This window comes from Mus musculus, chromosome 2 (genome assembly GCF_000001635.26).
Source record: "Mus musculus strain C57BL/6J chromosome 2, GRCm38.p6 C57BL/6J".
Classification (NCBI taxonomy): domain Eukaryota; kingdom Metazoa; phylum Chordata; class Mammalia; order Rodentia; family Muridae; genus Mus; species Mus musculus.
The window spans coordinates 29,209,967-29,234,521 of NC_000068.7; the positions used below are offsets into that span (position 1 = coordinate 29,209,967).

Below are 24,555 nucleotides of genomic sequence, written 5' to 3' on the forward strand. Positions count from 1 at the left end.
ACTATTGCTGGGATCTGGGGAGTAGCCTGCCAGGCCACGGGCTCTGTCCCCAGCATGGGGTTGGGGAAGATGTCTACTGAACCTTTTTCCCTCCCCAGGCTCCCTCACCAACACGGGCTGGGTGATGTCCTGTGTTCCCACGGTCCACTCCTATCCTCCCAGAAGGCCCATCACCACTTGCCTCCTCACACCCACATCAAGCAGAGCTAACACCTCTTGTCATCCTTGTCTTCTTGTCTCTGCCTCTCGCTTCCTGTGCCTGTGTCCCCTCACTAGAAATAGTCTCAGCAGAGGACCCCGTTAGGGACAGGGATAGGAGGCAAACCCCACCAAATATCTACCATCTGCTGGACTGGCCAGGCTGTCTGCCTTCCATGGCTGCCTGTGTTCATGCTATCCTGATGTGCAGGGAAATTAAGCTACAAGAGGCCCCCACTTAATTTTTCCTCCCTCAATCCTTTGACTTGATGATGGAGTAGAAGGTAGCCATGCTGTTTATATTCTCATACAGAACAAAATAAATGACACCAGCTATTTGATGGTTTGTTATAAGCCAAGTAGTGTGGCAATTCCACCTAGCCACAGGATAACCAGTGGGAATGCTGGGAATGCTGGGAATGCGCCTAATGCAGGCTGTGAAGTTTGGTAGATGAGGCTCTGTTATAAACTAAAGTGCAGTCCATCCAAGTGATGGAATATTACACGGCCATGAACACACATGCAAGGAATACTTCCAGCTGCAAGGAACGTTTTGAATGTGTGGACAAAAGGCCACAGTTCCTGAATGCTCTCACTCCACTCTCCCCTGTCAGCTTCCTCAGAGATGAGGACATGGGCCCAGAATCCAGCTTCAGAGGTCACAAGGCTCACACAAAGTAGAGCATGGAGCATGACAAAGGAAGATACCGGAGTGGGCACAGTGAAGTCCTCAGTTCTATAGCCTAGTGTCGAGCTCATGCCTGTAATCAGCACTGAGTCAGGATTGCCACAGGTTTGAGGCCAACCTGGGCTATGAAGTGAGTTTCAGGTTAGCCTGAGCTACATTGTGAGACCCTGTCCCACCTTTCCCCAAATTACACACACACACACACACCCCAATACCCTCACCCCCAAAAGTGGTGGAGAGATGGGCAGGATTACAAATGATCCCTACTTTTTTCTATGTCAGGTTTTCCCCCTGACATAGTCTTATATATCTCAGGCCTCCAACTCTTGAAATATGACCCTGGATTTTTTATCCTCCTGCCTCTACTTCCCCTACCTCCAGAGTGCTGGGATCACAGAACAGAAGCAGCACCCAATTTGTGCAGTATAGGGAATAGAACTGTCCCTTCATGAGTAAGAGGTGAGCACTATACTCGCTGAATCACATCCTAGCTTTTAGGCTCCCTCGGTTCACACTGACACACTCCTTGGCAGAGCAGAGGATTTGGGGGTGGTATGGTAATGCTTTTCTTTTCTTTCTTTTTTTTTCCTTTCTATCTTTCTTTCTTTCTTTTTTTTTTTCGAGACAGGGTTTCTCTGTATCCCTGGCTGTCCTGGAACTCACTTTGTAGACCAGGCTGGCCTCGAACTCAGAAATCCACCTGCCTCTGCCTGCCGAGTGCTGGGATTAAAGGCATGTGCCACCATGTCCAGCGGTAATGCTTTTCTAAATGATCTTACAGCAAACATGAATTACATGTGACTCATTGGTCCAACCCATTCCAAGGTCCAGGCTTGTTTTGAATGTTAATGGGTGGATGTTGAGAAGGCTCCACCCTTCCATGGCCAGGTGGTCGTAAGCTGTGTTAGGGAGCCGGCTAAGCATGAGCCTGTGTGAGCCAGCAGGCAGCATCCTCCATGGTTTCTGCTGTACTCCTGTGGCTGTGCGTGAGTCCTGGCTGGAGGTGGTACTAGGTGAAATAACAAAGCCTTCGCTTCGAGCTTGGACTCTCTTACTGATGAACTATGGAACCTGGAAGTGCAAGCGGAATAAATCTTTTCCTCTCCAGGTGACTTTAGGTCTCCGGTGCTTTATCACAGCCTCAGAAAGGAAACCAGGACGAGATACTGTGACAGTAATGTTATCTGTCAGCCTGACAGGTTCTAGAATCACCTGGGGGCTCTGGGGATGCCTGTGGGGTTGATCTGGATTGCATTAATTGAAATGGAGGGAGCAGCCCACTCTGGGTGGCGTCATTCCCTGGCTGCGATCCTGGAGAAAGGGAGCTGAGCTGTAGCATGCTTTTGTCTTATTTCTCTCTGCTTCCTGACTGAATGTCACGTGACCAGCTGCCTCGACTTCCCTGCCATCGTGCACTGTCCTCTTGACCCGTGGATCAGAATCAAACGTCTCTTCCATAAGTTGTTCTTGTCAGTGTGCTGTCCCAGCAGCAGAAAAGACACAAGATAGATGTCATCATACACACTGTCCTGCAGCTGGCCCTCATTGCAGCTCTGAGCTACGGGAGGGGGGGTGTCACAAAGAAGCCAGCTCACCCCTCCAAAGGCACAGAAGTGGATGACAGGCACTAGCTGGCATTGTAGGTTCTTCTTGGGGACACTGGACCCTAGGAAATCCATATAAAGGAGGGTCTCATGTCTGAGCCTCTTTGGCCAAACATGTTCTAACACCCCAAACAACCCAACTCACAGTGCACACCAGCATACCAAAGTCTTGTACAAGTCCTCCAGGAAAGAAATCTGTTTGACTTTGACAGAAATTTGTTTGCAAAGTGTATCTGACCTCCAAAGCTTTCTTTTTTTTTTTTCTTTTTATTCTTGTGAATTTTTATTTAACACCCTGCTGAGCTAGCTGGAGAGGAACACCCAGTTGTAGAGAGCCAGGCGTATATTCCACACCTCTGGCCTGAGGAGGGGCTATTTTTAGACATCAGCTACGTAGAGAAAAGATTGCCATCAACTTTGGGTGATAATGTTGACCTTGGCTTATTAAAAATGCATAAAAGATCAGCTGGATCTGAGAAGCAGATTGTGTCCATGCTAACAGGAAGGCTGGCTGTTAGAACCCAGTGGCCTGGGTGGCACAGGAGGGCAAGTCCCTCCCTGACCTTGGCTCTGCTCAGGTCCCACCCTGGCAGCCCCAACCCTTCCCTATTTCTGCCAGAACACAGAAGGCATCTTGATCTTATCAGTGCCATGAAGACCTGGAGCGCCTTGGCTGATGTAAGGCGGCTATCCATCTACTAGTGGTCCATATCATCCAAGCTAATGGCAGAGGCTCCATATTCTCTTGATTTTGCAAGTACTTCTGGATGACATTGCATCTCTGTGTTGGGGTACAGTGGAGGAACTTCACTGGCTCATCTCCTCCTTCACTCTCTGTGGTGGTTTATGTATGTTTGGCCCAGGGAGTGGCACTATTAGGAGGTGTGGCCTTGTTGGAGAAAGTGTGTCATGGTGGGTGTGGGCTTTAAGACCCTTGTCCTAACTACATGGGAGCCAGTCTTCTAGTCTTCAGATGAAGATGTAGAACACTCAGCTCCTCCTGCACCATGCCTGTCCGGATGCTGCCATGCTTCTGCCTTGATGATAATGGACTAAACCTCTGAACCTGTAAGCCAGCCCCAATTAAATGTTGTCCTTATGAGAGTTGCCTTGATCATGGTGTCTGTTCACAGCAGTAAAACCCTAGCTAAGACATCTCTCTCTACCTGTGTCTAGCCTAAGTTCTGACCTTGCTATCCTCTGGGCCTTTGCCCTACTGTTTCCTCTGTCTGGCCCCTGCTTCAAGGCTCTTGACCCTTTCCCAAAGCTAACACTTTGAGGCAGAGGTGGCAAGTTGAACAACAATGTTACTTTTTCACTGAGGCACCTGGCAGCTATGACTCTCAACCACATTCCCCAAAACACTACATTCAGAGTTGTTTCCTATGGTTGGGTACATGAGGCAGTTCAGGGAGATAATGCATGAGTTTGAAGGTTAAACATAGCCCTCCTAGCTCTAGGATACACATGTAAGAGAAATTGAGCCTACTCTTGCATTATTGTACCCCAAAGCTGGGGACCACCCATACCTATTTACAGGTACTTAATGTAAATAGGCAGCATATACAGAGAATAGAGTATTATTCTGTCATAAAAGGAAGGGAATGCTGGCTCATATGCTCATGGATGAACCTTGAAAACAAGATGCTAAGCAAAGTAAGTCAGATACAATGTATAAGTTACTTGCCACTAACTGTCCTTAGAGGCCAGCCTGCTCAGACAGAAAGCAAACTAGCGGCAGTTGACTGGGCTGATGGGGAGAGAGGGGACTATGGGGCAGCAGTATTTCCTCCTAGGTGGTGAAGATGTCTGTCTTAGTAAGGGTTTCTATTCCTGCACAAACCAAGAAGCAAGTTGGGGAGGAAAGGGTTTATTCAGCTTACATTTCCAGATTGCTGCTCATCACCAAGAAAGTCAGGAATGGAACTCAAGCAGGTCAGAAAGCAGGAGCTGATGCAGAGGCCATGGAGGGATGTTACTTACTGGCTTGCTTCCCCTGGCTTGCTCAGCCTGCTGTCTTATAGAACCCAAGACTACCAGCCCAGAGATGGCACCACCCACAAGGGGCCTTTCCCCCTTGATCACTAGTTGAGAAAATGCCTTACAGTTGGATCTCATGGAGGTACTTCCCCAACTGAAGCTCCTTACTCTGTGATAACTCCAGCCTGTGTCAAGTTGACACACAAAACCAGCCAGTACAATGTCCTAAAATTTTCAGGTGTGCTGGCACACACTGTGTTCTAGGTCAGCCTGGGCTACATAGTTACATAGTGAGTTTCAGTCCAGCCGGTCTATGTAGAGAGACCTTATGGGGGGAGTTGTTTCTTTTTTCTTTTTTGTTTTTTTCCAGAGTTTCTCTGTCCTGTAATTGTTCCAACTCAGAGATCAGCCTGCCTCTGCCTCCTGAGTCCTGGGATCAAAGGCGTGTGCCACCACTGCCTGACTGAGTGTTCTTTTTGATGGTCTCATATAACCCAGGCTAGCCTCAAACTCCCTATGTAGCTGAGGTTGAAAACTTTAACATTACATTTATTTATTTTGTGTGTGCAAATGCTACGGCATATATGTGGAGGTCACGGAGCATGTGTGGAGGCCAGAGAACAGCTTTCAAAAGTCAGTTTTCTCCTTTAGCCATGTGCAACCCAGGGATGGAAGTCTCATTGTTAGGCATGGCAGGTGCCACCTCACCAGCCGGCTATGGATTTTCTACTTTTTTTCCCCTAGATTTATTTATTTTATATGAATACACTGTAACTGTCTTCAGACACACCAGAAGAGGGCATTGGATCCCATTACAGATGGTTGTGAGCCACCATGTGGTTGCTGGGAATTGAATTCAGGACCTCTGGAAGAGCAGTCAGTGCTCTTAACCACTGAGCCATCTCTCCAGCCCCCAAACCTGTTTTTCTCTAGACCTCTATGAGTTGTTAGGGGCACTGAAGCCCACTTTAAATGGGTGCATGCATTTCCGGTAGGTGAACTCCATCCAGCAGAGCTTAGGCCAGTGAATGGACAGAGTGCATGTGGGTGGGTCAGGGGAGTGACGGCGACCCCAGAATAGGCTCGCTGGCAACGTCTGCTCCATCAGAGCCTCCTTCTCTCCAGCCTTCAAAGACAGCTGGCCCTGAAGCTCCCACTTTGTGTGAGAACCACCCTATAAGCTCTTGCAACCTATTTCCACCCAAATATGCAGATGGGGAAACTGAGGCCTGGAAAGAAGTTCTGAGAGCCCTCCCACAGTGGTACATGGTACCAGGCTGGAGTCCAAACATCAGCTAGACCCGCAGCTGCTCTCCATGGCTGATCTCCCAATGCCTTAGAGTCAAGGTAGACATGGGGGGGACGCACAGCAGTGGGCAGGGCTTCTGCTCAGCCCAGGTGCATACGTTATCAGTCCGTCTGGGTTTCCGTTTGAGCATCTGTATGATGGGAACACAGATTCCCTTTATGTCTGGGTTATCAGGGAGACCAGACATCTGGGCTGTGGCCCGAGGTCTAATTGGCTCTCAGACAGACACAAGCTCCCAGAAGTGCATCTGCCCCACCCCATCCCAGTCACAGACACAGACACAGACACAGACACAGACACAGACACAGACACAGGCACAGACACAGACACAGACACAGACACAGACACAGACACAGACACAGGCACAGGCACAGGCACAGGCACAGACACAGACACAGTCACAGACACAGACACAGACACAGTCACAGTCAGACACAGACACAGACACAGACACAGACACAGACACAGACACAGACACAGACACAGACACAGACACAGACACAGACACAGACACATTCTTCCCCCAGCTCAGGCCTTTGTCCTGTGATTTTCCTTTTCTAATCTAGGAGACCCTTGGGAGATGACGTAAGGAAAATAAATAAGCAAGCACGTGAGTAACTCGAAGCCTTGCTACCCACCAGCACCTGCATTATTAACCAAATCCGGAGAATACCCACAAGGCCCCACTCCTGTGTGAGAAGGCAGGGACTCCATAGGTCAAGGCCAGCACTCAGGTCTCTGGGGGGCAGCAGAGGGCTGTGGAAGAGTTGTGAGGCCTGGCCTCTCTGAGCATGACCTCCAGGCAGGGCTCTTGTCCAGACCCTGCGGGTGGCCCAGGTCCCCAGCTACACTCTTGGCTCACATGGTTCTCCTTTATGGAGGAATCTTTTCTCCCAAGGGTCTCTTCACCGATTCTGACCTTGAAAACCAGTTCACCAGAAAACTTTGGTCCAGGCTGCCTTCCCTTCTACTAACTTCTTCTAGGCTCAGCCATCAGAATAAATTATTTAATCATGAGGAAAGGGACAGTGGGGGTGGGCCAGCCATACCTGTCCTCACCACTAGGATGACAGGGGTTAGGGGGAGGAGGGCCGCTCTCTCGATGCTGATGCAGCAACTATCTTCTGGTCCAGACCTTGGGGTTGATTTGCTGTGTGACCTTGAAGAGTTATTTCTCTGGGTCTCAGTTATGAAAGGAGTGGTTGGATCAGACCTTGGATTTTCAGTCTTGTCATTAAATTTTCCTAAGTGCCTAACATACTGCCTGGCTACTCAGGAGAGGGAGGAGGGTAGGAGCGGAGAGGGAGGAGAGGTCCCAATGCTGTGCGAACATGGTGGCCAGTGTCTGGGTAGCCAGTGGTCTGTGGACCTAGCAGCAGGATCTTACTATGGGAGAAAATAGGCAGGTCTATGGAGATAGCTGGGCTCAGGAAAGTAACATTTGCTATGGTTGACAGCCAACAAGCACAAAGGCCAGTGGGGTGAGAAAGCTGTACTTTCCAGCCTTTCCCGGTGGCCCCAAGGGACAGCCCCATATCTCAGTGGCCAGCCAGACATCAAAGCAGATGTGACTGGCTTGAGGCCTCTAGGGTCCCCTATAGGGTGGAGGACATAGCTTCTAATCTCTTGAAATCACTTCTATATGGAGCCCCGAGCCTCTGGGAAGAACACACAGGGAATGAAGACGCTGGTTGCTGGCTGCGAGCTATGAGGCATGCCTGGTCTCCTTGCTATCTAAGAGGATGGCTTCAGTCAAAGGTTTGAAGCCAGCCTCGGCAACACAGGAGGATTCTGTGTTAAAAACAACAAAAATGCAGAATTCCAGGTTGTATTTGAATTTTACATAAATAATGAATGCTTTCTGTCCACATATTTGCGCGCCAGAGACTAAGCACTATTTCTGTTCCTCTAAAGCTCGGACCTGAGATGTTCTGTTTTTCACCTGCCACCCTTGCTTACCATGTGGCCAAGACATGCCCTCTGCTCTGACCTGTGCCCCCCGCCCCCTCAGCTTCCTGTAGGGTGCACCCACTCACCTGCTAGACCTAGCCCTGATGACTCCCATAGACTGCAGGGTGTCTGTGCTCTTGCCTTCCTCGTCTTTTCTCTGGAGCTGACAGGTCCCGAGTCAGCCCCTGGAGAACATAACATTTCCAAGACAGGGCCAGGTTCACCTCCCAGGGAAGGCACACACCAGACAAGCCTAGCTCTCAGGACACGTGGCAGGCCCAGCTGGGTGTCTGACAGCCACATGGAGGACCACGGGGGCTCTGGCCTGTGCCAGGCCTGAGCGTGCCCTGCCCAGCAGGGAGGGGCAGGCGATGCCCAGGAGTTACCAGTAGGGGCACCATCTGGGCCCCAGCCTGGCACCAGTATGTCACAAAAATCGTGAGCCGGCCCTTCTCTCCTCTGGGCAAGAGAAGCGGGTGTTGGAGCGACTCCCAGACGGGAGGGCTGCAAAATGTAGGTCAGCTCCCAAGCCAGTGAGTGATGTCACCTGCTCCTTGGGGCAAAGAGGAGGCTGCAGGGAGTTTGGGTGAGCACGGAACAAGGGGTGCTGGAGATAGGCAGAATGGAGACCCAGGTCTGGCTCCCCACAAAGACTGAGCCCCAAGGGGATCATACATCTCCCAAATGGGGTGCCTGTGTGGGAAGCAGGGTGGGGTGTCTGTGTGGGAAGCAGGGGAGTGCTCATCCTGTCTTCTGAAGCAACTCACTGCAGAAAGGGTTCTGCATAAGTGGTCCCCAAAACTAGTTCTCTCCCCAAATGGCCACATGTTGTCACACAGGAGGTCAGGCAAGGCCACAGTTACGGGTTCTAACCCTGAGGATAACAAAGTTGGAAGCAAAGCTAGTGCTTTAAGGCAGCAGGCAGCGCCTTCCTCCCTCACCGAGAGGAACATTCCTCTTCTATTTGGGGAAAATCTTTTTTTTTCTTTTTTCTTTTTGTTTTGTTTTGTTTTTTTTTTTCAAGACAGGGTTTCTCTGAATAGCGAACTCAGAAATCCGCCTGCCTCTGCCTCCCAAGTGCTGGGATTTAAGGCTTGTGCCACCACTGCCCGGATGGAGAAATTTTTGATGGGCCTTTGGTTATCACAGGGCAGATTCCAACTCTACGCTGGCTGGCTAGGTGACCGCTCTGAGGGATGAAGGAAGAGTGGCCATCAGGACACTTCTTTTATGAGGTCTATAGGGGGGAGGGGTGTGGCTGGGTGGAGGGCTGGGTAGGCTTCAAGGTTGTGTTAATTCCCACCACTGTCCCAGTTTGGACCCAGGCTAATGAGACCCATGATCTGTGGCCTTGGGCCACTGGTGGGTGGGAAGTCTGCATCTTTGGTGGGATCTGTGATATTGGGGACAGGCCATCTGGACTTAAAGCAAGAGAAAAGTCAGGATTGAAGCTGAAGGACCCAAGCGGCCAGTAGGGCATTAATACATCTGTGGCCATGACCACAGCGAGCTGAAGCAAACCAGCGAGACACAAGTCTCAGGGCTGGGGGGACCTGAGACTGGGTCCAAAGAACACTGTCAATCAAGACTTGAGCGCCTGTGGAGGAGGGGGACGTTACACTGCAGGCTGAGGGGCCTGCAGTGAGCAGAAAGGCTGAGTGATGCCAAGGTAATGGGGACAGATGTGGGCTGCAGCTCCTCCTGGAGCGGATGGCCAGCAATTGAGTTAATTGGCTAAATCAAATTTGGGCTTCTGTGCAAGCCCTTTTCTATTAAGTGCCTGATATACATCACCTCTGCAGTCCCACTGATAAATCTTGTTACCCATTAGGAAGCCAGACAAAGCCTCCCGTGCTCAGATGACAGTCCCTGCAGCTGCAGCGACTGCTTCCCTTGAACCCAGCACAGTCTGCACCAACATGAGCTAACCTGCAGGTTCTCAGAGAGTGAAGTCACCTTGGGCCACTTCTCTCTGGGACCCGCAACTACCTCCTTTGTGTTTTGCCTTCCCCAGGAAGATCCTTCCCTAGATCGAAGGTTTCCTTCCCACACATGTGCACACACATGCACAGACGCACAGATATGTGCACACATATGTTTCTAAAATTCCCTTCAGGAACTTCTTCCTTCAGCTGTCCCTGTTTGACTAGTTAAAATCCTTATCCACACGGCCCCTCAAGTCAGAAACCCAGGAGTGAGAAGCCCTCCGCAGCTCACTCCCACTAACTCTTTCCATCCCACAGAAGCCGTCCTGAGGTGGTCCACTCCATGACTACCTTCCATCATCAGACTCAGTCATGGCTGCCATGGGGCTTGGTCTCACATGCTCTCTGAGTCTTTCTTTGCCTTTGTCACTAAGATTGGAGGCCAGGCCAGGCCAGGCCTTCTCACAGCCCCACCTCACCTTTCCTCAGACTAAAACCACTGCTCCCTTTAGCTACAGGGACCTCTGCCACCCAGCTCTGCCTGCTACACTCCCCTCTTGTGCCCCCTCACCACATCTCAACCACTGTCACCGAGTCCTTGAGCCCTTAGAGCCTCCTGCACCTGGACAATTCTCAAGGCTAGCAATAGCTTTGAGGATGCCCGGGAGGGATTATCGCTAATGGGAGAAGATCCGTCTAGATTGCAGGCAGGACCACTTTGGGCAGGGATTTTGGACTACTTAAGCAGCACACACTCATCTTTCTCTGATTCCTGACTATGGTGTCATGTGACCAAGTTTCTGTTGACTTCCCACTATGATGGACTGCAGCCTTGACCTGTGAGCTAAAATAAATCCCTTCTCTTTCACGATATTTTTTTTTATCAGGGTCTTTTATCACACCACATGCACACCAAATGCATGCACTAAATAAATAAAGGATGTCAAACAGAAACCAGATTGTCTGGCCAGAGACTGGCCAGGAGTTTGGGGGCCAGGGGCCTTTTAATATGAGTTTCATGTGGGCCCTTTCCTGAGCAGACCTCACATGCAAACTCTAAGAACACACTTTTTTGGAGTCTTCAGATGCTCTGCCCTCCTAAGAGCCCACGGATACAGGTAGAAAACCTTTTGGCTCCCTGCAACCCAGGACTCCTTCTAGTTGCCCATGATGGCTGGTTCTGACTCCTGCTCCCAAGAGGCCTGAGCACTTCTACACTCCCTTTAGGGACAGACTCATTTAAACCTCATAGCTCCTGTCTCCATTCTTCAGAGGTGGAAAGGAGGACAAACAGGTTAGTTCTCTTGTTCTAACGGCTCATACCAGACTTTTACCTGGGCAGTACAATATGGAGGCCAGCTATCCAGCCACTTACCCACCCACCTATCTGTCTACATACACAGCTATCTACCCACCCACCTACCTCTCTATCTATCCACTCACCTACCTCTCTACCTATCTACCCACCTACCTCTCTATCTATCCACCCACCTACATCTCTATCTATCCACTCACCTATTTATCTGTCTACTTATCATCCCATCCACCCATATGTTCATTTGCCCATCTATCATACATTCGGCATCCATCTGTCCTCCCATCCATCCATCCATCTGTCCTCCCATCCATCCATCCATCCACCCATCCATATACCCATCTGTCCACCATCCATCCATCTTTCCATTTTCATTTTTGTGTGGTTCTGAGGATAGAATCCAGGTGGTAGGCAAGTGCGCCATCACTTAGCTGTGATTTCAACACACACACACACACACACACACACACACACACACACACACACATTTAGAGAGAGGGTCCCACTACAGAGCCCAGGTTGACCTTAAACTCAGAATCCTTCCTTTATCTCCTAATGCAGGGACTGTACAGGTTCTCCACCACATACTGCTCTTTCCTTTTATAAGACTGAATAATATTCCACCACATGTCTATACTACCTTGCATTTATCTATTTTCCAAAACACCCTTGGGCTGTTTGCATCACTGGCTATGGTGAGCCTGCTGATGTAACATGGTATATAGGTACCTGTTAGGTCCTTGCTTTAAGTTCTTTTTGGTGGATCAGAAGGAGAACCACTGGGTCACATGTTATTCTGTTAATTCAACATTTTCAGGCATCATCATACTGTTCTCAGCAGAGCTGGGCATTCCCTTTCTCATCAGCCATGCAGGTTGTTCTAAGTCTTCACCAACACTTATGAGTTTCTATTTCCTCTATCTTAGCCCTGTGATGGGTATATGCAGTCTCTCTCTCTCTGTCTCTCTCTGTCTCTCTCTCTCACTGTCTCTCTCTCACTGTCTCTCTCTCTGTCTCTGTCTGTCTGTCTGTCTGTCTGTCTGTCTCTCAAGACAAAGTCTCTCTACATAGCCCTGACTGCTCTGGAACTCTCTATGTATCCCACAATAGCCTGGAATTCAGAGATCAACCTGCTTTGCCTCCTGAGTACTGGGACTAAAGGCATGTACTGTCAGACCCAGCCCCATCCATTTCTTAACCTCTAGGCCTCAGTTTCCCATTTATGTAATGGGACAAGGATCTTCCTGGGGCAGGGCTAAATGAGGAAACCCCAGAAAGTGTCGGGGGGGGGGCACTAGCCTTGGAGACTTGCTTTGTAGGTGATAGTCACTATTGCTGAGGGTCAGCTCCATCCTCCACAGCCTCCCAGGATTCTCTTCCCAGTTTGCAGTGGGGAGTCAAGGGGGACAGAGGCACTGGGTGAGTAGAAAGATGCCTTCCCTCCCCATCCCCCACACTGCCTGCCCCAGCAGAGCTTTGCTTCTCTCTGACATTGCTATTCTTGTCCTGTGACTGCATCTCCAGTTACTGGCGATCAATAGGGACAGGAGGTTTATGAAAAAAGCAGGGAGGCAAGAGAGGGGGCGGGGTCAAGGGAGGAGAAGACCGTGGTGGGCGTGGCCCAGAGACCACAGAGAGAGCTGCCCACAGGCTCAGTGAGAGCCCTGGGATCAAGTAGGTCTTCTCCTTCTCAAGGGTTTTGGCTTCCTCTAGGGCAAAAGAGGACAGAACCCAGCCAATACCCAACACTAGGATTGCTGAGTAGGGAGCCCACTCCTTTTCTGCCCCTGGTATATGAGGGCCCAGTGTGGCAATTTCTTTGGAGCCTCTAAGAGTTTTCTGGATAGAAAAATCTGTTTCCAGGGTAAGCCCTGGTAGTGGGAACTGGGTGGCCTGTCACTTCCCTTTGACTCCCAGACTTGGTGGCTAGCAACCCTCAATGTGTCAGCCCTGCCAAGGGCCTGTGTGGCTGCTGTCACAACAGCAAGGGGGCCCTGGGGCTGTCAGCGCTGGACTGCAGGGAATTCAAAGGCTTTGGGAAGCAATGCTGGTGTCTTTTTTTTTTTTTTTTTTTTTTTTTTTTGGTTTTTCGAGACAGGGTTTCTCTGTAGTCTTGGCTGTCCTGGAACTCACTTTGTAGACCAGGCTGGCCTCGAACTCAGAAATCCGCCTGTCTCTGCCTCCCAAGTGCTAGGATTAAAGGCGTGCGCCACCACCGCCCGGCAACGCTGGTGTCTTAAAGAGCCAGTGATTCACAGGGGTGCCTGCCATGTGCCTTTCTCTCTTTTGCTGCTGGGTTGCAAGGGCCTGGCTGCATTCTCCACAGGCTTCTCTCTTCCCCATTACATCTGAAGACAAAGACACCATCCCTCTCTCCCAGCACTTCTGAGCCCTGGGGGCCCTTTGGGCTTGCAAACCCTGCTTGCCCAAAGGCACCTTTTTGCCTTTTCTAGGTGCTAAGACCCTGGGTGTGTCCAAGACATCTTCCCCAGCAGCCCTTTCTTTGCCCCTGCCTCCTTTCTCCCCTGCCACCTCAGGGAAGGAAGGGGACATACTATAACACCATCCCTTCAGCAGCAGCTCACACACTGGGGAGATTATGCCTATGGCTCCATATTGCAGATGAGGAACCTGAGGTTCAGGCAAGTTTCCATTTGGCAGCTCCTTCCTGGGGACTCCCCTCTCCCCAGCTCACTGGAGGGGCTTTGCAAGGACCCCTCTGATACCTGCCAGGTGAAAGCCAACTTGTGGTGGGTCTTATCCTATAAAGCTCCCCTGGAAATGTAGGGTGAGGCTTGGGCTGCTGGGACAGGCTGTATGTCCCTGCTCCCATGCGTCTGTATGATCTCCCTCCTCCAGTGCAGTTTTTGGCCCACATTCCCTGCAGTTTCAAGCCAGCCTCTCCTGCCCAGACTCTGTACCTGAGCTCCCCCACACGCAGGAGAAAATAGCTTCCACCTCCTTCAGCCTTCCAGGAATGGCCCCTGGAGACAGGGCGGCAGGGAGGCAGAACCCCAGGGTGCTGGCGGATGGATTTCACTGTTAGCTGCCTGAGCAATCCTGTTGCAGCCCAGCACACCTCTTTGTGTCCATCTGAATTAGCTCCTTATTCCTGGAGACCACGCCAGGTGCCTCTGCCTGCTGGCCCCACCCTCCAGCCATCTGGGCCCTCCTTGGAGATGGAATTGCTGATTCGTGCAGAGCATAAGACCACCAGCAAAACAAAGCCCTCTAGACTTGGGAGAGGAGGTGGGGACATTGTCTCGTGGTCCATATTGCTTCAGCACTGAGGGATGCAGTCAGAGCTAGGATGGGAACCCAGGAGACCATGAGGCCAGGGCCTCACTAGAGAAAGCTGTGTGAGGCTTGCTTGACCTTGGACTGGTCTGGACTGGGATCCTGGCTGGCTGACATTTAGCTCAGCTGAGAAAACAGGAGGCCGGCAAAGAGCGCAGGGTGAGCGCCATAGACCAGGGTCAAGTGCTGCTTGCTGGATGCTCTCACCTGGGCTTGGAGGCTCTCCCACCCTCAATACCAACTTGCAGGTTATTTGTTGTTATTTTGTTGGCAGGTTGGGGAACGATGGCAGGTGCCATGGGGTAAGAAAGCCCTAAAGCCTGAGACCATTGGACACTTCAAGGGCTCCCTCTGTTGGCTCACACACTTGCTTTAATGCCACCTAACTAGACCTAATTAATCAATAACCAAACTGCAGCCACCTGAAGAGTACCTATTGTTCTGTGAATTGATTGACACACTTTTGCCACCATGACAGAGAATCCCTGTGCCCACAAAGGCTGCATGCCAAAAGAGTGCTGGAACTGCCCTGCCACCTCTCCTCCCTGACACCCTTCCACAGAGATGGTGGTTCCCAGTGGCCCCAGTCTTGTCACAGAGGAGAGGACTAGAGAGGAGTGTGGAAAGGTTGGGCTTGAACCTCAGCTTACAAGAGTCATGGCTGCTACCCTGCTGGGGCTCTAGGTATTCTGGTCCTGACTGGCACCATCACGGGAGGGAGCCCACAGACCTCTAAGGCAGAGTCTTGTATATACTGGAGAGGAGGGTCCCTTGTAGCAATGGACAAAGAAAGCAGGCTAGGGTCCTGAGGCTTGGGGACATGGCTGCTACATCAATGCTAAAATGTGTGGACCCGTGCTTCCTACTACGATGTCTTTGATGTGTTAGGTCAACAGCTTGACAATGTCTAGAATCACCTGTGTGAATTATCTTTTTGTTTTTTTTTTTTGTTTTTTTGTTTTTTTAAAAACAAGGTCTCTCTTTGTATAGAACTCCCTACATAGACGAGGCTGGACTCAAACTCACAGAGACCCACCTGCCTCTGCCTTCTGAGTTCTGGGATTAAAGGTGTGTACTACCGTGAGCACCTGTGGGGATTATATTGTTCGTGTCACCCGAGATGTCACTATGAGTGACAGCCACTCCTTGCCTGGGATCCTGGACAGAGAGGCAGCCTGCATGCATTGCTCTCGGTAATGAGCCCCTAACTGGGACATGATATACAGACAGCATTGGTTCTCAACCTGTGGGGTGTGATCCCCTTGGTGGTCGAATAACCCTTTCACAGGAGTCACCTAAGACTATTGGAAGTCACAGGTATTTATATAAAAAGTCACAATAGTAGAAAAATACAGCTATGAGGTAGCAAAGAAAATAACTTTATGGTTGGGGGTCACCTCCAACATGAGGAACTGTATTGAAGGGTCACAGCATTAGGAGGGTTGAGGAGCACTGCTCTGCCTTTAATCTTTCCACCATGATGAGCTACTTTGAACCAAAGCAAACCCTTTCTTCCTTAAGCTGCTCTTGTCAGGGTTTTTTTGTTTGTTTGTTTTGTTTTGTTTTTGTTTTTGTTTTTTTGAGACAGGGTTTCTCTGCGGAGCCCTGGCTGTCCTGGAACTCACTCTGTAGACCAGGCTGGCCTCGAACTCAGAAATCCGCCTACCTCTGCCTCCCAAGTACTGAGATTAAAGGCGTGCGCCACCACTGCCTGGCTCTTGTCAGGGTTTTTAAAAATCTTTTTTTAGGTTTATTTATTTTTATGCATATAAATGCTTTGCCTGTCTGTCTGTCTGTCTGTGTTCGTGCAGGTAGGAAGAGGGCATCAGATCTCCTAGAACTGGAGTTATGGGTGATGTGAGTCACTGTGTGTATACTGAGAACCAAATCTGAGTCTTATCACAGTAATGGGGGGTGGGGGGAGTGGTGGGAGGGAGCCATCTTTCAGTGGCTTCCAGAACATTCCAGATTTGAAATGCCCTGTCCCAAGTAGGTAAGAGCCATAAATCAGAGACTGATACAGAACAGGCTGCAAATGTGCACCTGCCTCTGTCTTTCTGCCAGTATTGGACCTGCCTCTATTTCCTGACTGGCTCACCTCTGTCTCCATCCCTGGAATCCATATACAGTATCAACAAGAAGGAAATGCAGGCACAGCCGCAATAGAGTGCCCCCCATCTCACCCCACCCCCTCACCTCACCCCACCCCACCTTACCCCAGCACACCCCAACATTCTCCACTCCACCGCTCTGGGCCATCACACTCCAGGCAGAGGGCGGGAACTGACTCCAGGCTTTCTTTGCTCCCCTCCTACACACCCTTCTTCCCAATCCTGGTCAAAATATGAAAATACATGTTTTGCATGTTGTGTGTCTTCTAAAAGTGGGATGTGGGGGTAAGTAAACAGGATGGAGATGTTGCAAATACAGTCTGTGTGTATAAATTTCTCAAAAACAATAGCAAAACGAAAAATCACCCTAATCAGACACATGGGGCAGCTAATGGCTTTTCTCTGTGTCAGGAGCTACACCCTAGGCAGCACAGAGCCCGTGATGGAGAGACATACAAAGCCGCCCCCCCAACACCCCCAGGCCTCACACTGCCCTCTGCCAGCCTGCTCCAGGCCTCTGCTGTCATTCCTTTGGCTAGCATTCATTTTATTCAATATTTTTTAAAGCATTTATTGCATGCTGGGCACTTCTGTGAGCTCTTTGCCAAATCTGACTCATCTAAGCACCCTGAGGCTGAGGGAAGCAGATTCGGCTTCCCCATCCCACAGGTGGCTGGGGAGTAAGGACCTCTTGTTCATGGTATCTATTAATGAACAAGCTCCTGGATGGTGCAGAACCAACCCTCTTCCCTTTCAGACATTTAACACCCAGACAAGCTCCCCCAATTATGGCAAAGCTTGGGTATCTTGACTGCACAGGCAGTCCTTTGATGTAGCACCAAGTGACACCTGAGGCAGGTGACTTCTTGAAGCCAGGTGGCATCCGAGAACAAGGTGAAACCTAGGTACCAGGTTGACATAAACATTCCAGGAATCAAGAGACAATGCAAGTATCAGGAGACATTTAGGTACCAGGTGACATCCCAGGAAAGAGGTGATCTCTAGGTACCCAGGTGATATCCCAGATATTAGATAACACCCCAGGAACCAGGTGACATCCCTAGAACTAGGTGACATCCAGGTAACAGGTGACATGTCTAGAACCAGGTGGCATCTCAAATAGCATATAATATCTCTCAAACCCAGACATTCCTAGAGACAGCAAGGTACCAGGTGACAACATTACAGGAAACAGCTGACATCCCGAGTGACATCCCAGTGCCCCGGGCCTTACCTGCCAATGACTTCGATATTGGAGATGGCATAGAAGTACTTGTAGAGGTTCTCTCGCTGCACGTAGGTGCCACCCAGCGCAGGACGCAGCAGGCGCATGCGCAGGTCAGTGAAGGTGAAGAACTCCTTGAGGCCCTTGGCGCTCTCCATCCTCGTGTACAGGTTGTCCATGTTACGCAGGTCAGGGCCGGCAAAGATGGCAAAGCGGTCCCTTACCTCAAAGCGCACATGCTTCTCTTTCTTGGACCCTGCCCAGCGTGAGTACTCCTCGGTGCAGAGCACCCGGTGGGCGCTGGAGGGTGACATGTCTCGGGCACGTCGGGCAGACATGCCGAAGGCCTCCATGCAGTCCTCTGCATAGAACTGGTAGGGCTGCCAGGTGCGGCCATTGTCCAGGGACTTCTCGAGGACCATGACCGTGGGCCGGCCATACTCAAAAGTCACCACCACGTCGTCTGTCAACTCCACGCTCTTGTTCCATGAGAGGGTGATGTTGGCCTCTAGTGGACTGGGGTAGCGACTCCACGTGACGCTTTGCCAGTAGGTAGCCAGTCCCTCATCTTCCCTGTCAAACATAAGCCGGGGCGGGTGGGCCAGGTCGGGATTGGAGGCATCACACTCATTACTGCACAGGTAGGGGTTCTCCTGCAGAGGAAGGGAGTCTGTCAGGAAGTAGATGCTGGTCAGTGGAAGGGGCCTACGATGTGCTTGCCCTGTGCTAGGCTGGACATTTGCTAGCCATCAGCAAGCCCTGGATGCAGGAGTGAAGTGCCTGCCCCTCACAGATAGTAGATGCATAGTAAGATAATGAGGTGGGGGTCTTAGGTACTCTGCACTTTCTACTGCGTGTTCTATAAGCCCATAACTGTCCTAGATGCTAGGCCTACTAATTAACAAACAACAGACCTTGTTACTGACAGCCTCACAGTGCCCTAGTCCACACGGCCACTTTGATGAATATTTCAGGTGCCTGTGCAGAGACAAAGTAGCTTGGCTCTGAGTTAAAAACCTCTCACTCTCTAATGAGCCATGAGGCCCCTGAGGGGGGTGGACACATTGCCACCATCCCCTGGCCACCCCAGCCAGCAACACTGCAGTCAGCCACTGGCCATGGGCTTTGATCCTCCACAGGTCATAGCTGGTGCACAGGCAGTCTAAGGGCTGCTCTGTGGGCACCTGGGCACAGCTAGCCTAGGGCTTCTGAGACAGGACCCACAAAGCCCTGACCCACCAAAATAGCTCTGTCCTTGGCTCCTTGCAGTGCCAATGTCCACCCATCTGCCTGTCCCTGAGGATGGGTGAGGCCCGAAACCTTGGGGTACAAGAATTTCTCACCAGTATAGCACCTCATTGCTGAATGGGAAACTGAGGCCCAGAGTAGGCAAGACAAACCAGGTCTTCTCACAGGATTTGGAGGTACTTCTGAGAAGAAAGCCCTCTCCTCAGCCCTCTCTTTTCTCATCCTCCCTCTTTCTGTTCTCTTCCTCATCTGTTTTTCTCCCTATCGTCTGGCTTCTTTTCTTTCCCCAGCCCTACACTGCCTCAGTGTCTTACAAATCACAATGAGAATGGAGGAGCTTTTCGTGACTATCACTGGTAACTCTGGGCCACCAGTGACTGGTCTCACACCTAGTCCTGAGTGGGAAGAGTCTGACTGACTGCCACAGGCTCCGTGACAAGCCCAGTGACCAGGAGAAAGCAACAGATTGCGGCTGGCTGACCAGGAGGTCACCCCTCCATGCTCTGCTCCAGGTAGCATGGGGGACACACGGAGCCCAGGGCGGCATGCCTGCTTGTGGTTGGCAGACACACTCATAGAGCTTGCACGTGGATGGGAGAGCTGGGGTTCAGCCTGACTCAGGCTGGGCACTCTCCCACTCACTTGTTCTTCTGTAGTGAGCCTGCATTGAGGCTCAGCCATGTCCCTTCAAATCCATATGTCAATGCCTAGCCCTCAACAACCTCTAAAGGCAGTAGGCTGTGTTCTGAGACAGTCTTTACAGAGTTGAAGGATGCCCTTTGGTGGTCCTTCTCCTTCTAGGAAAAGCCCCTGAATTAGGACACACACCAAAACACCAGGGGTACGTACACACACAAACACACACACACACACACACACACACACACACACACACACACACACACACACACAAAGGGCCATGAGACACAGGCGGAGGTGTCCACATCACCACACGGAGAGAGGTTGTATCGCACCTCCAGCACCTTGGTCTTGAACCTGTGGGACAGTCGATGCCTTTACTGGAGATGTTAGCTCTTGGCAGGTTCATCCCAGTGAGCTAAGTGGGAGGGGCAGCAGCTCAGAGAGGTGTTAACGACCCTGGCTTTTCCAGGGTGTCCTCAAAGACACCTCTTCCACAAACTTGTATTTTTTTTTTTTTTTACCCACTTCACTTACCTCTGAAAACCATGTCCTTTTCTAGGCCACAGGGTCCCCTGGTGATTGTATTAATGTCTGTCCATCATATATTGACTGTCAATATTCCTGTCACACACATATCCCCCACCTCAGCACCTTTTGCTGGATCCTTTTCCAGCCCCCTGCCTTACCTACCCCCAGCCTGCTACTGGTCCTTGGGCTAGGGGGTGGGGGAACACACGGTTCCTCAAAGCCATCAGTTGTTCCAGGGGTCCTATCACTGAATATGGATACATGGGGCACTGCCAGGGGCTGGGGACTCCAGCCTGATTAAGGACCCATGCTGCCCAACCTGCAGGGCCCTGCCAGCCCCCACCCCAGCCCCTGGGAAGCAGATGGTGAGCCACTAATGAATGAGCCTGTGTATTTACCAGCCTCATGCCGGCTGCAGAGAAGGCTTTGCCAGCACAGTCCTCCCAGCTTCTTCACCCGCACAGCCACCCCAAAACCTCAGAGTTCTGCACCACCAAGGAGGCATGGGCTGTGTCCTCACCAAGCCTTTCTGAACACGAGTGTGCTCGGGCCCCGGCTTGCTTTTCATGTCACACTGAGGAGACCTCCCTGGGAGTTCCAGCCAGCCCTGTCCCCACCCAAGTGGGACAGCTGAGGACAGTAGGAGGCAATGGTGGCTTTGCCAGCCTTCTGGGTCTCTGGTATCCAAGACTACAGAGCAGATTACATGTTAATGAAAACAGCCAGATGAAGTGGTCTGACAAGGGCAGCCAACGCTGGACGAGTTTTGGGCACCTTGCAGAAGGGAACTCAAGCTAAGCACTGACGATTTCAAAGCTAGCACTTGTTTCTCTGACTATTTAATGATTATCACCCCAAAACAAAACAAGTGCACACACCTCTTATTTTCAAAGCCTTAGGTTCTTGGGGCATGGTTCAGTCAGCAAAGTGCTTGCTGCAGAGACTTAAGTTGGAGACTCAAAAGCCTGGTGACCTTGCGGGCTGTGGCCCTGGGTGAGCTAGCTGGAGCAATGCTGGCGAGCTGGTCCTGGTGGTGGAAAGCTGTAGGTGGTGGAGAAGTGCAGGAGAGCTGACAAAGTCAGCTACCTCCCAGGCCCTGATCCAGGGCTCTGAGCTGTCCCACCCAACATCTACCTCATCTACAACCTGTCGGAGTGTGTAAAGGAGCCAGTCCTGCAGATCCAAAGCTGCAGGATCTCCATGACACAGGGCAATGACAAGACATCCAAGAGGAGTTCCTGTGAGGATCCAGTGTCGACAGCGTAGCAGAAGCCGGAGGCCCTGAACCAGACCAATGATTCCCTGCAATGAACATTTGCACGTAAAAATGTGTGCACAAAAGGGTGTACTGTGTGACACACTGTGGCACATCGCAGCTTCCATGGTGAGATAGTTTTGGTTTTGTTCTTTTTTTTTTTTTTTAATTTTTTTTTTTGGGAAGGACAGGGAGATGAGTGGGATTGGGGTACATGATGTAAAATTCACAACGAATTAATAAAAAGTTTTAAAAGAAAAAAAAAAAGCCAGACAAGATGGCCACACTTATAACTCTAATACTCTGGTGGCCAAGGCTGAGGCAGAAATGTCCCCAGGGCTCACCAGCAGCTGAGCATGACTGGCTGGTTCAAGGCCAATGAGACAACTTCTTTCTTCTTTCTTTCTTCCTTTCTTCCTTTCTTCCTTTCTTCCTTCCTTCCTTCCTTCCTTCCTTCCTTCCTTCCTTCCTTCCTTCCTTCCTTTCTTCCTTTCTCTCTCTCTCTCCCTCTCTCTCTCTCTCTTTCTTCCTTCCTTTCCTCCTCCTCCTCCTCCTCCTCCTCCTCCTCTTCCTCCTCCTTCTTCTTCTTCTTTTGTTTGTTTGTTTTTTTTTTTTGAGACAGGGTTTCTCTGTGTAGCCCTGGCTGTCCTGGAACTCACTCTGTAGACCAGACTGGCCTCAAACTCAGAAATCCACCAAATGAGACACTATCTCAAAACCAAGGTGTGTGATGCCTAAGGAATGACATCTAAGGTTGACCTCTGGCCTCCATTCATATATTCACACAAAAACATGCACACATACACAAAAAAACCTTAGTACCCCCCCCCATTGCAGTCACCCACCACGTACAATGCCCAAATAATTTCTAGGGGCCTCCTCTGGACTAAGGGTTAGAGCTCCCTGTTTAGGTCTGGAGTCATTAAGGAAACTGGTTCTATGGTCCAACAGCCCTACTTAGCTCAGCTCCTCAGAGAGGCCCTGTGACCTTGAGAAAGTCATGTGACTTTCCTGAGCCTCTATTTCCTTGTCCTGTGTTCTGTGAGATCCTGTATGAGAAATCGGGGGGATGGTACCATACAGTAGTGACAGATGTACACAGCCGATTTGTGCATGTCAGCTGGAGTGGGAAGGAGATGAAGGTAGAGGCTGGGAGATGCTGAGGACCCAGGGACTCCATGACACAGACCACCTTGAACACAGACTGCTTTAGTGACAGCTAGCCCAGAGGATCACAGTGATGGCGGGGCCGGGGGCAGATGCCGTTGCTATAGTCATTGAGTATATACCAGCCCAATGTCATTTCCCCTGGATATGATGGGACTGACCTTGGAGAATCCTGGGGAGGCTGAGCTCAGCATCGCTGCAGTTTTCCTGTTTCCACACACCCCAAGCAAGTCACCTGGAAGGTAGGCAGTGCAGCAGCCCTGAACCAGCAGCACAGGCACAAGGGTGGGGTAGAGTGGCATGACAGGGCTCTCTAAATGGGGCAGTCTGCAGAGAGACTGTTTTATGGCACATTTGGATGCTTTCATCTCTAGTGATTTTGCTCCTCTGTTATTTCCAGGGCAGGAGTTGGAGCCCTGGTGGTAAACGTGGCGGGCAAACTCCGGGTCAAAAGCATAAGGGAACAGAAAGTGACCCGTCATCCAGCAGAGCACCCCTCATCTGGGGACGGTCAGCCACGTGAAGCTCTTCATAGGCCTCTGGGGTCATAAGCAGCCTGTGTTCAAGGTGTGCCGTGGCATCATCCTCTCACTCACACAAGGAACACCAGCATAAGAAGGCATTTGCCATGCAAGACTGCTGAGCGGATTTTAAGCTCCACAACCCACAGGAGGGCGTAAGGAGAGAGCCTCCAGGACATTCTCCTCCAAGCTCACCACAGAACACATGCCCACCCCCATCACACACACACACACACACACACACACACACACACACACACACACTAATAGTAAATAAATAAAACTTTAAATTATTTTAAGAACACACAGATTCATCCTCTCCTAGTCTTTATGAGGGCACATATGTCACATAAGACCTAAACTAAACACATCTTCTCTCTTTTTAGTCTGTTTTTCTTCCTTCCTTCCTTCCTTCCTTCCTTCCTTCCTTCCTTCCTTCCTTCCTTCCCTCCCTCCCTCCCTCCCTCCCTCCCTCCCTCCCTCCCCTCCCTCCCTCCCTCCCTCCCTCCCTCCCTCCCTCCTTCTTTCCTTCCTTCCTTCCTTCCTTCCTTCCTTCCCTCCTTCCTTCCTTCCTTCCTTCCTTCCTTCCTTCCTTCCTTCCTTCCTTCTCTCCTTCTTCCTGGTGCTGGGGATGAACTCAGGGACTTGTGTACACCATGCAGGGTTCTAACCCTTACCCACACCTCCTGAGCTTTCCTTTGCAATCCTTAGTTTGTTTATATGTATGGATGTTTTGACTACATATATGTCTGTGGACCATGCACATGCATTGATGTCCATGGAAGTCATGTAACTGGAGTTACAGATGCTTGTGAGCCACTATGTGGTGCTGAGAATCAAACCTGAATCTTCAGGAAAATCAGTTGGTGCTTGTAAACCCGGAGTTATGTCTTCAGCCTCTTTGCTTTTGTATGGGTCTCAGGAACACAGAGTGGGTGAGGAAAAGGCTTTGAGGCCTACCTCGTCTACACATGGGATCCCAGGCCAGCCAGGATTACACAGTAAGACCCTGTCTGTATACCACAAGATGAGAATCTGTGTAATGTACGTTCAGGGATGCTGGATGTAGGCAAGATGTCCACTCCTGGCCCACCATGTATGCACAAGTCCCAACCTGTTTGCTTTCCGGGGGTCAGATTTTTTTCAGTGCCCAATACCCAGCTCAGACAAGTCAGGAATCTGCCATTTACCCAAGAGGGAAAAGACACAGCCATCCCCAGCCCGTGCCACACACCCCACCCCCAAGAGGCAGACAACCCGTGTTTTTGCCACTGGGTGTGTGGGCAGGCCCTGAACCGTTCAGCAGCTGACAGACTCTTTTTGAACTTGGCTGCCAAGCTGTCAGCCTCAGGTGGGGGTTGGAGACACTTTCTGAGGAGATGAGGGGATACAACACCATATACTATTCTTACAACACTTGGGATTTAGAGGTGGAGTAAGGGGGATGGCAGAGAACCCAAAGACAGTCAAGCCAGCCTTTCCCTTCTCCTTGGACTTGGGGAGAAACTGTCCTGACCTGGCCAGGCTGGAAGGCAATAAGCATGCTGACTTCCTGGGTGTCTTTCCCCAGCGGCAGTGCGGCAGTACCATGT

The 24,555-nt window shown here is 50.7% G+C and overlaps 1 protein-coding gene across 3 annotated transcripts in view; it reads right to left on the reverse strand.

Moving 5' to 3' along the window:
* The window catches only part of Ntng2 (netrin G2), a 53,374-nt gene that overhangs the window by 15,241 nt on the left and 13,578 nt on the right, over positions 1 to 24,555 (reverse strand). For all 3 annotated transcript variants that reach the window (NM_133500.2, NM_001305805.1, NM_133501.2), the window contains exon 2: positions 17,612 to 18,255. In NM_133500.2, the coding sequence (NP_598007.1) occupies positions 17,612 to 18,255 (644 nt within the window). The remainder of the gene's footprint in view (positions 1 to 17,611; positions 18,256 to 24,555) is intronic.